An 11,367-nucleotide genomic window follows, 5' to 3' on the forward strand; every position below is an offset into this window, starting at 1 on the left:
CGTCCAGGGAGAATGTGCCTGTGCAGATCGCTAGACTTGTCGGCGTTCAGGGAGGTATAGAGCAGGCATGCGATGTGATATCTCCTCTTAGGCGGAAGGGTGTTTAGCGACATTTGCCCAGTGAAACATGTTCTATCTTCATTTCTGTAAGACTATATACGCCTATCTGCCACATGGGACCATGATGTCTCTTTGTTGGAACATTCGTGTTTTTTGGCCCTGAGTGCTTGTCTTCATAGGAACGTGTCGAGACTAACATACAATCATTTCCTCTCTCATCTCCCACTTTCCCATAGTCGATTGACCCAACTAATCATCAAATCCCTGACAAAAATGACTTCATTACCTAATATTACGTTTATCATGCTGCCCATAGCTATAGAGCTCCTCAGAACATAGGGATCACAAGTCCTGGCCGAACCCCAGATTCTCAACTCTACAGACTGCAATTCCTCAACCCAAAGCATTTTTGAAGAGAATGTAAACACGAGAGCCTGATTTACCTCATATCATGTATGATCCATCCCAATATCAGGATTAAAAGAACAGACTCGCCGTTACCTCACCCAATGACGGTCCCCAGATTTCAACCCCGCACTTTCTCCGCATGGAAATGCTCGGCGACTTTTTCCTTTGTCTCTGATCATCCCATCTACTCTGCTTCTTCATTATTATACGATTTTCATATACGCAATATGCGAAACAAGGTTATTCCTTGGTGAGTGCCCGCATAAATAATGCAGTGACAATTTCTGACTAAATTGGTATAGTCAGGAATGCCGGTGTAAGTGGTATACGTTGAGCTGAGTAATAGCTATTAGCTGACCATATGTTTCAGCCCGTCATTTGAAGTGTGAGTTCATCCAAAGCAGTTCGAATGCAGGGTACTGAAGTCATCTAGGCGATGGGCAGAAGCCTAAATGCCGTCGGTGCGAGCGCACGGGTACTTCTTGCCTCTGGCAGGCTATTTCTTCAAGATTTCGTCATGGATCTAGTGCAAGTGCCCAGTATGACTTTGCAGATGATCAGCCCTGGTTACCGGCCGGTTACGGTGCGAAGATCTGAAATCCCGTTCATCGGGTATGAATTGCCCATTGAAGTTACTAATTAGGACAATAGTGGACTACCAGTATTTCGATGAGACAGCTGATATAGCTCGGCATTATTGTCTAGGTCTAGACGCTACATCTCCCTTGACATCGGAGAGACGCCGAAGCGGGGTCTCTGAACATCGGACTCTTGCCGAGTCGTCTATTCTCAGCGAAACAGTCGAACCGGTTTCAAATGTATGCGATTCACTTATACAGTCGCAGAAGCCCGATTCTACCTTGAGTTACTCGCCATATGCCTTGCAGCTGTCACCGGAAAATCAGCCGCTGTCAGCTTCCCCACAGTTCTCACATTATAGCCATTCCTCCCAAGGGTCCAGGGATTATGTCAATCCAATCAATGGAGAACTACCAAATCTAGATGAACATGAGGCCTGCCTCATGCGATATTTTGTTGTTGAGCTTGCTCCCTGGGTATGTACTCAATGATCTTGGTGATACTCAGCTAATGTCTTACAGTTCGATATTTGCGACGGGGAGCGACATTTTGCTTGCACAGTGCCTTTGCGAGCTCGAACTTGCCCCCCTTTACTCAATGCCATCTTTACTGCCTCTGCCAGACACTTAAGTCGGATTAAAAAATACTGGCGCGGTAATCAGGTATATTACGGGGGCAAGGCCCTTCCAAATCTGACATCGGAGACAGCCATTCACTACCACAACGAATGTATAGCCCATTTCGTTTCAATTTCGGATCACTCACGGGAAGCCCAGGATGAAAGTTTACTTGCCGCGGCTGTGATTTTACGCTTTTATGAAGAAGTAGACTGTGAGTGTTCCTTACATGAATGATATGGTTACCGCTGACTCTGATCAAGTCCCTGCTATGGGCCAAGACACTGAAAGTGCACTGCGGGGTATCCAGATCTTTCTAGAAGCCCAGATCGCACCCGCAGTGTCTGGATACGGGCTGCGTCATGCGGCTTATTGGATTGCACTGCGACAAGAAATCACCACCGCATTTAGCAAACAACGAACCTTCCGACTCCCTCTAGGGCCTTGCGAGCCATATCGATCCTTCGAGCCTGCTGATGACTACGTATGGGCAGACAGACTAGTAATTCACTGCGCCGATGTTCTACAATATTGTTATGGATCTGAAGAAGATCTGCACAGGGATCAACATCCTTCAAGCATGGGGATCCTGCAGACGGGAACCGACATGCGCCTCGCACGCTACGAGGAGCTCGTCACATTTGAAACTCTCTGGGCTGAGCTGGGTCCGCCCAGTTTCAAACCTATCTATTCCCGAGAACCTGATCGCTCATGCGGTGAGGTCTTTCCTGAGCTGTGGTACCTGAACAACTGCCATGTTGCAGGCCTCCAGTTTCTTGAACTCGCCCGGATTTTGCTCATCGTATATAATCCTAACTTGCCCCGTTTGGGTCCTGGTCAACGCACAGCAATGCGATCGGTCGATCAGCAATTGCGGTCGATTGTTGTGCGGTTATGTGGGATTGCGCTCTCCAATGAACATAGTCCACCTGGTCTGGTGACGGCCTCCGCTGCAATTGGAATGTGTGGAGACAGGTTTACCGAAAAACTTGAACAGGAGGCTTTGCTTGGTGTGTTGATCCAGTTGGAGGACAAGCATGCGTATCCCACTTTAAGTGTTCAGGCGTCGTTGAAAGTAGCATGGGGCTGGGAGGGGTATGAGGAGTAATGCAGTAATGACTTAAACCTGTACACGTGATATCTATGAGATTTTAATGTGAGACTTCAATGGAAAGAAAATCCTCCAAATTGAGCATTATTTATTAGTTCGCCGTAGCCTGCTTAATTCAGTAATTTCCCTATGAAAGGACTAATACAATCGTGGAGAGCAAGAGTGCGGGGAAGTGGAGTCGCTGTGAAAGGAAATCGTCGCCGCCGAACTACTCGATCAAGGTATGCAACAGCTTTGATCATTTTTCTCCGATGAGGGGTATACGCTGCGATAGCTGCAAACTTAGCTATATAAGTCTCGTTGAATCTATTCCTTTTCATCCTATACACTTCAACTTCTTATAGAAAGTCCTCTAACCAATTCCTTCACAATGACCGAAAAGCTCCAAGTTGCCGTCGCCGGTATTGGCCGCATGGGTAAGAATTTAATATCCCGTATCAACCATGACTGAGCTAATCAATTAAATAATAGGCATGCGCCATGCCCGTCATTTCGCAACTCTGACTCCCCGCGCCGAGCTCATCGCCGTCTGCTCGCCAGTGCAAGCCGAACTAGATGCCGCAAAGAACGAGTTCAAGGGCGTGCGCACCTACCTTGACTACGAGCAGATGCTGTCTCAGGAGAAGTCTCTACAGGCTGTTGTCGTTGCTAGTGCCACTACCGTGCACGCTGAGCAGGCAATCAAAGCCATTGAGCGGGGATTACACGTTCTCTGCGAGAAGCCCATTAGTACCAGTCCAGAGATTGTAAGTACAGGAAACATCAACTCAAGCCACTTTCTAACACTCAGTCCTTTCAACTAGTCTCAATCAGTGGTCGACACCTACAAAAGATCCATCCAAAAGTTCCCCAACCAAAAAGTAATCTGTGGATTCTCCCGTCGCTTCGATGCCTCATACCGTGATGCACACCGACGCATGGCATCCGGCGACATCGGGACCCCATCCGTCTTCCGCTCGCAGACATGCGACAAGCTCGATCCGAGCGGATTCTTCGTTGCCTACGCCGAGTTCTCGGGTGGTATCTTTGTGGACTGCTCGATTCACGATATCGATCTTGCGCTATGGTTCTTCGGCGAGGATACCAAGGTGAAGAGTGTTACTGCTATCGGTATTACAGCCGTGCAGCCCGATCTGCGGAAGCACAACGATCGTGATAATGCTTTGGGGATTATTGAGTTCTATGTAAGCTTCTTTCCCTTGATCATTCAAGACGAATCAAATTCTCATTGAAAACAGGGAGGCAAAATCGCCCAACTCTACTGCTCACGCATGATGGCCGCTGGTCAAGAAGATTGTACTGAAGTCTTTGGTACAAATGGTAAGATCGCCGTAAATACACAGCCTCAGCTGAACCTCGTGAACCTGTACGAGTCGACTGGTATCCGTCGGGAGATTCCGGCTGATTACTATGGACGATTCCGGGAGGCGTTCATTACTGAGGCGAATGAGTTTACGGCTTCTTGTTTGGATAACACTGCTCCGCCGTTGCGGTTGGATTCGGCTGTTAAAGCTGTTACTATTGGGTGTGCGTTGCAGGAGTCGTTGATCACCGGGAAGAAGATTGAGTTTGGGGAGAATGGGGAGCGGGCGAAGCTGTAGACTGTTTGTTATTGACATGATAAACAGTATTTGTTTATAGACTTGGTTGATATATTTTGATATGAATTTCTGTTGGCATTATGTGCCCCATAAGAGACAAATAGAATGAAGAAATGCAATTCAGCATTGTCATATGGAGCCCAATCTCCCTTGGAGGGAAGATTTAGAACTTTATCAGATTCAAAAGATTTTATCGCTTCTATGATCTGATTTGGAGAATTTAAATTCCAAGATAAGTGATTATCGCTATAAAATCAGGTTAGCCTCTCAGGCTCCACAATGCTTAGTGTCTCACAGCCTTGCGAACCAAAATAGCGCCCTCTAGGCTCCCACTTCTTTTCCTTTGTCTCCTTTTATTCTTCTCGCCGACAATCTTGCATCAAAAAATCCGCAAAATGCAAACCTCCAATTTCCCGACCGAAAAGGTCGACGCCGAGACCGCGCCCAGATCAACAAAAGACACCGACATCCTCCAACCACTACAATTCCTAATGGCCGCCCGTCGCGGCGTTCAAATGGATCCCTCATTCAGTGACATTAACATCCCAGAAGACAGATGTATAAACTACAACGGTGTCTCGGGGTTCACAAAACGTTCTGGCGCACCATTATGGACCCGCTTTGTCGTCTGGCTAGGATATATGAGCACCGCGTAAGATTCGCACACCAAATCAACAACCGAGATACCACAGCGAACGTTCAGCTAATCCGTTATAACATAGCTCCAAGATTGGAATGGTACTTGTGGTATTCATAGAGGCAATGGATATATCTAAAACCTTTCTGCGCGAGAAAAGTCCCAAAGGAGCTGTAAGAGCGGGACTCCGTCAAGATTTTATCTTTTCATCATACTGGACTGTGGGTGTGATTGTACTCCTTTATCTTGCGAGGGTATATGCCAAGCGATATATGGCGGGGCTAGTACCTCCCCATCTGAATCCATTGTCATACCAGTACCAATTCAAGAGTGCCTTGGATGAGCGTGGGTGGCAGTACCGCGAGATTGTGGGTCGATCACTGAAAGATATGGAGCAGATCTGGTCGAAGGATCGGACTCAGGTTGAGAGATTCCGGGTTGAGGGGCTTATGGATTCGGCCAGTAACTGTGCTTATGATGTTGTGGTTATACTGCGCACGGGGGGCAAGGTTCAGATGTCTTTTCGGGCACCAGTAGAGGGTATGCAACCCGCTGGTGGTATTTTGATTTTTGCTGATAAATGAATAGCTAGTTGGTGGAGGATTGTATCTGGGTTTACTTCGCTCGCTTATGTGGCCTTGATAATCTTCTGGCCCTCGGCGCTCCCTTACCTGCTCGCAGTCCATGGTCTGAATGATCTGAGATTCAATGTTATGGGACTATGAATTGAAGCTATTGGATTGTCTATACATTGTATCAAATCTCACTATATCGCGACATCCCACTCCTGCAGATCGTCACTCTTTGAACTAGACCCAACATAAAAAGTATAACTGCCCTTCTCCAAAGTCCACTCCATATTCAAATAATACCCCATCTCTTCCTGCGGGACCACAAAAGTGACAACCTCCGACTGTCCAGCTCCAAGGCCGATCTTAACAAAGCGAATAAGCCTTTTAACAGGCAACTCAATCGTCGATAAACTCTGCCGGAAATAAAGCTGCACAACCTCCTTCCCAGCCACACTCCCCGTATTCGTCACATTAACCGAAACTTGAAATGTCGGATCACCTCCATCCGTGACCTCCTTCACCTCAGCCGTCATGTTGAACGAGGTATAACTAAGCCCAAATCCAAACGCCATAGGCGGCTCAATCGTAATGGCCGGAAACTGCCAACCCGACGACCCATAGATTGGACTGCCTGAAGATCCTCCGTGGTTATCAGATGGTAACCAGTTATACGCAACAGGGAACGCGCCATTCGCCTGCGGAAGACTGATAGGAAGTTTACCGCTGGGATTCACCTGTCCGGATAGAATCTCCACAACCGAGTCGGCAGTATATTCGCCCGCCAAAAATGTGTGTAAGATTGCATTTGCGCGGAGGGTCGAGTTGTTCAGAACGAATGCTTGTCCACCGTTGAGAACTATGACTGTAGGGACGCCTGTGTCGACGACTGCGTCTATCAATTCTTGTTGGAGACCTGGGAAACCTAGGTCGGCGTGTGCGAAAAACTCTCCGTCTGTGCGCTTGTCGTATAGGGGATCGCTTGAGTAGACTGATAGTGAGCCTACAGATAGGATGGCCAAGTCGGCAGATTTGGCTGCAGTAACTGCGCTGGCTATGCCGGTGCGGTTTGATCTGTCGAGGAAATCTACGCCTGGTTCATGAATGATGTTTTCGGAGCCGAGAGCGTTTTGGAGGCTTTGGAGAAGGGAGTTGCCGTGGGTTTCATCCGCTGTACTGTGGGGAGCGTAGGAGCCCGGATCGATGATTGAGGCATATGGTCCTAATACTGCGACGGTGCGGGATGTGTTCTTCAGAGGGAGAAGGCCATCATTCTGAAGCAGTACGATGGATTCGCGGGACATATTGCGAGCTGCTTCGAGATGGGCCGGTGCACGCAGGATCTTGGTAGCATTTTCGACTGAGGGCAGAGGTAAATCAAAAAGTCCAAGTTTGAATTTGAGCTCGAGAATTTTGAATGTAGCATTCGACACCAAGGCTGTGATCTCGGCGTCGTTTGTCACATTGACCAGCGTCTGCGTGGCAGACTCTTCTCCAGGTGAAAGTTCCATCTGCATACCTGCCTTGACAGCCAAGATCGCGGCATCTTGAGAAGTCTGGGCGATTCTAAACTCCCCTGCTAGGTCATTCAGTGCTCCAGCATCAGACATGATAATTCCTTCGAACTCGAGGTCGTCTCGGAGAACCCGTTGAAGCATGAACTTGTTCGCAGACATCGGAACCCGATCAAGACTAGCATAGGAGACCATCAAAGAGGCTGGATTACCTTCGGATATGGCTTTTATGAATGGAGGCAGCATATCGTTGTAGACATGATTGATTCCCCCATACTGATGCGCCGTGTTAACACCTCCAGCCTCCCAGCCATAAACAAAATGCTTGATTGTGGCTGCGACCTTCATAAACCCATTTTTATCTTTCTCTTGTATGGTTTGAACATACTTCAAGCCAAATTCACCATTCAAGTATGGATCTTCACCATATCTAGATCTTAATCAATACCAGCCTAAAAGCATTTGTATATCAGAGACTCACGTTTCGCCCACCCGACCATATCGAGGATCCGTCACAACATCCAATTCTGGTGATAGAACCCAGTTGATACCTATTGCCTTGCACTCTTCTCGGATCGAAGCGATAACCTCTCCATAGAGAGGAACATTGAACGATGATGCCATCGATAATGTACTGGGGAACAAGGTCCCATTAAACAAATAGATCCCATTGATAGAATCTGTCACAAGGACATAGGGAATACCGAGTCCTGACGCAGTCTGATTCTCACGGAGCTCGTTCACCAGCTGTAAGGCCGGGATAGCGGGATTGAATTGATTACCATATCCTGTTGGTATTAGACTGGTAAAATGTGAATAATGGAGGATCAGGATAAGTAACCTATATTCCCATTTTGTGCTTCGTTGAAGATACCAAAATTTGTCTTGTTGAAAGACATGTTTTCACCAAGTACCTGGCGGATACCACCAAGTTGTTTGACCTTCTCTGTCCATGACATTCGCGACAGAAGGTCGTGGGCTCTTTGAGATGGAGTACAGGTAGTAATTTTGTAGATATCTCTATTATTGCCACATGAGGTCGTACTTATGGCATATTGAGGAAGTACTGTTAATAAAACAGCTGCATAGTCGAGTATCCTCATATTGTTCTAAAAATTCAGATCAACCTTGATTCACAGATTTGTAAAATACAGGATTGGACATAATGCCTTTTTTATAAGTAGTATAGTATCCATTTTGGAAACTAGTTGTCCATGACGCGATATGGTGCTATAATGAGGGGGAAAGCTTCAACAGCCTATGGTAATAGCGAAAATCCGACTCCCGCCGACTGCCGTCCCGGGTGTGGAGAAAGGACGGGGAAAGGTTCAAGACTCAAGCCAAGAAAACTATGGAGTACATGCCTAAGTATTCTTACGAAATACATGCCTAGGTATGTTCTTACGGAGTACATGCCTAAGTATGTTCTTACGGAGTATATGCCTAAGTATGTTCTTACGGAGTATATGCCTAAGTATGTTCTTACGAAGTACATGCCTAGGTATGGTCTTATTGGGTAGAGTCTCAGGATCTAAGGTCATTGGGCTCTACATAGATCTCATGTGGACTAAGGAAATGCCGAAGCGCTGCAATTGACTAACACACGGACAGACGGCCAAAAAAGAACCAAATGCCCAAAAGAAATTAACGAGAAAATGAGCGGGTAATAGGGCACACAGAAAGCGGGCAAGAACAAGAGATGGCGTAGCAAAAAGTACATCACAAGAAGTTAATAAAAAGAAAAGGTCTTAAGCAACCCCCGCGGATCGTATTATTCAAAACCATTCTTTTTGCGATGCGTAGGCCCATCCAGTGGAAGATAAAATAGAGCAGCGCGTCAAGGAGATAAGAGGGAGTGTGATGTGAGACAGATAGGAAAAAAATAGAGAGAGTTGAGGGTTTGATGGGGAATCAGCGGGCGTCAATGGCAGGCATGAGAGTCTTAACGAAGGGAGAAGCCCTTGCGCTTGCCTCCCTTTTCTTCGATGGGTCGGCCGCTCTCCAGGCGGGATTTCTTTTCGTCTAGCTCCTGGCGCTGCCGGTCGAGCTGGTCCTTCATCTCGCGGTGTCGGGCATAGAGTTCGTCTTCGCTCTGTTTCAGCTTGCTTTCCTTCTCCGATACCTTTTGCTGGAAGACCATCTTCATTTCGGCTTCCATCTTGGACAGCTTCTGCTCGTGCAGGTTGCGCTCCTCCTCCTGCTTGACGGCCGGGTTGACCTCCTTGAACACGCTCGGGTCCTGGGCGACACCCATCTGGGTGAGCTTGTCCGAGCGGTAGTTCTCGTATAGGAAGTTGTTGGTGTGCTCCTTGAGCTCCTCCATGTGGGTACGGATCAGCATCTGGCGCAGCTTGACAAAATCACAGTGCTCCTCGTTATCGACCTCAATGGTACCCCAGGGGTAGCTACGGCCACGCACGCGACGGCCATCGGCGGCAGTCACCTCCGAGTTGGCACCAACAACGGCGAACGGCACCTTGGACATGATCTCGTTGTTCTCGGCAATGGTCTCCTCGTCATCAAGCTCGTAGCGGGGGCCCTCGAAGATCTGGATGGAGTGGTGGGTGATATCGGCCAGAATCTAGAAAATTGTTAGAACTTTATACTTGTTGGGATCATAGGATTCGTGAGACGTACGCGCTCCTTGAACAGGGCAACCTCCTCGTCGGTCAGGGTATCGGCCTTGGCGATGACCGGGATCAGGTTGACCTTGGTGTGCAGGCGGCGCATCACCTCAATGTCGAGAGGCTTCAGGGAGTGACCAGTGGGCTGGATGAAGTAAACGCAGGCGTGAATACGGTTGTCGACAATGTTGCTGCGGTTGACCTTGTTCTCGGCCTCGAGGTATGTGTCGTAACGCTGCTCGATGTTCTCGACAATGGGGCGCCACGAGTCGTCGTTGTTGACAAAGTCACCGAATCCGGGGGTATCCACCACAGTTAGGCGGAGACGCACGCCGTTCTCCTCGATATCGGCGCTGGTCGACTGGATGGACACGGTCTTGGGGATGATGTCGGCATTGGGGCCGGTGCGCTCCTTAGGGGGGTACAGGGAAGTGTTGAACAAGGTGTTGACAAGGGTGGACTTTCCGAGACCGGATTCACCTTTATGTTGTGTTAGTGGTTGTCTTCCGGTCCGAATTGACTTGGATGTGTTCACGTACCGACCACCATAACATTGAAGTTGAAACCCTTGCGAACACTCTTGCGGTGCCACTGGTTAGGCAGGTTGGCGAATCCAACATAGCCAGTAAGCTTGCGGCGGACAACGTTCTTCATATCGCTTGCGGCCTGGGCGACGGCCTTGGGGTCACGGGAGCTGACAGTCTGGGCGATACCCTGACCCATGGGGTTGCTGCGCTCGACGAACGGCGACTCCTTGCCGCTACTGGGCGTGGGGGAGTCGTGGGACGCGACGGGGGAACCATTTGCAGGCGGTGGCGAAGCTAAACATAATCTATCAGTCTTCGATTCGGTGGATTGAGGAAGCTCGATGGCGCTTTTCCGCCCCGGGGCCGCTTACACATGGTGAACGATTAGACGAGGAATTAGGGGAAAAGGCAACACTAAAAGAACCCCTATCGGTGAATCAAATCATCAGCAGCTGCATTGATATTCTAGTGGGGTCCATTGAGACCGGGGAAGATGGAAAAAATCTCAGGTTGAATCAGAAATGTTTAAGGAGGTCATACCTGGACGAAGAAAAAAAGGGGGGGTATCCTTTTTTTCACAGAATAGTATCAAAAAACAGCAAGCGAGTGAATAGAAGAAACCTTGGAGGCCTTTGAAGAGAAGGAAAAGGAAAGGAGTTGTTGGAGAGAAGGGAAGTGCCAGTCTGGGAAAGAAAGGGGGGGGGACGTGTCGAGGTGTTCGGGCCAGCTATTCTGGAGTGGGTTTGGATCGACCCGCGCCAAAATACACGTTGGAAAAAGATGGAAAAAGAGATGCATCATTTCACTTGTGTATAGTACATATAGGCAATATTAAAAGCACTTTCGGGTTCCAACTGCATCTGCATGGCTCTTTCACCAACCCCCAGTCCTAATTACTATTGCTGATTTTTGCTGAGGAATGTCCGAGGTCGCTACTGGGAGTATACTGAATGGTCTAGAACGAATCAAGTGAATTCAAGCCTACACTGGTATAAACCCGTCAAAATAGAATCCCCTCAAGCTTTCTTGCCCTTCCCATGTCTTCTATAGGGCTGTCGTACAGCTATCAATCTCCGGGAACAACGAGATTTCCTAGAATACGGGAGCTGGTAAATAAATG

The 11,367-nt window shown here is 48.2% G+C and overlaps 5 protein-coding genes across 5 annotated transcripts; 3 read left to right on the forward strand and 2 right to left on the reverse strand.

Moving 5' to 3' along the window:
* Positions 1 to 1,902: 1,902 nt before the first annotated feature.
* Positions 1,903 to 2,772, forward strand: N7503_001564 (uncharacterized protein; the record flags this gene model as incomplete). Its single annotated transcript, XM_057061111.1, has 1 exon — positions 1,903 to 2,772. The coding sequence occupies one exon, from the start codon at positions 1,903 to 1,905 to the stop codon at positions 2,770 to 2,772; it is 870 nt and encodes a 289-aa protein (XP_056925073.1).
* Positions 2,773 to 3,145: 373 nt separating this feature from the next.
* N7503_001565 (uncharacterized protein) lies at positions 3,146 to 4,376 on the forward strand (the record flags this gene model as incomplete). The annotated part of the gene is made up of 4 exons (XM_057061112.1): positions 3,146 to 3,191; positions 3,247 to 3,521; positions 3,579 to 3,959; positions 4,014 to 4,376. The coding sequence occupies 4 exons, from the start codon at positions 3,146 to 3,148 to the stop codon at positions 4,374 to 4,376; spliced, it is 1,065 nt and encodes a 354-aa protein (XP_056925074.1).
* Positions 4,377 to 4,771: 395 nt separating this feature from the next.
* N7503_001566 (uncharacterized protein) lies at positions 4,772 to 5,738 on the forward strand (the record flags this gene model as incomplete). The annotated part of the gene is made up of 3 exons (XM_057061113.1): positions 4,772 to 5,028; positions 5,099 to 5,553; positions 5,602 to 5,738. The coding sequence occupies 3 exons, from the start codon at positions 4,772 to 4,774 to the stop codon at positions 5,736 to 5,738; spliced, it is 849 nt and encodes a 282-aa protein (XP_056925075.1).
* Positions 5,739 to 5,779: 41 nt separating this feature from the next.
* N7503_001567 (uncharacterized protein) lies at positions 5,780 to 8,055 on the reverse strand (the record flags this gene model as incomplete). The annotated part of the gene is made up of 3 exons (XM_057061114.1): positions 5,780 to 7,526; positions 7,578 to 7,884; positions 7,938 to 8,055. The coding sequence occupies 3 exons, from the start codon at positions 8,053 to 8,055 to the stop codon at positions 5,780 to 5,782; spliced, it is 2,172 nt and encodes a 723-aa protein (XP_056925076.1).
* A 586-nt stretch (positions 8,056 to 8,641) lies between these two features.
* aspB (septin AspB) lies at positions 8,642 to 11,020 on the reverse strand. The gene is made up of 5 exons (XM_057061115.1): positions 10,788 to 11,020; positions 10,619 to 10,673; positions 10,260 to 10,541; positions 9,734 to 10,200; positions 8,642 to 9,677 (listed from the first exon to the last, which is right to left on the reverse strand). Exons 2-5 carry the CDS (start codon positions 10,620 to 10,622, stop codon positions 9,039 to 9,041), a joined length of 1,392 nt encoding a protein of 463 aa, XP_056925077.1. The 5' UTR covers positions 10,623 to 10,673; positions 10,788 to 11,020; the 3' UTR covers positions 8,642 to 9,038.
* Positions 11,021 to 11,367: the final 347 nt, after the last annotated feature.

This window comes from Penicillium pulvis (assembly GCF_028828015.1).
Source record: "Penicillium pulvis strain IBT 33274 chromosome Unknown contig_12_segment0_segment0, whole genome shotgun sequence".
NCBI classification, from domain to species: Eukaryota; Fungi; Ascomycota; class Eurotiomycetes; order Eurotiales; family Aspergillaceae; genus Penicillium; species Penicillium pulvis.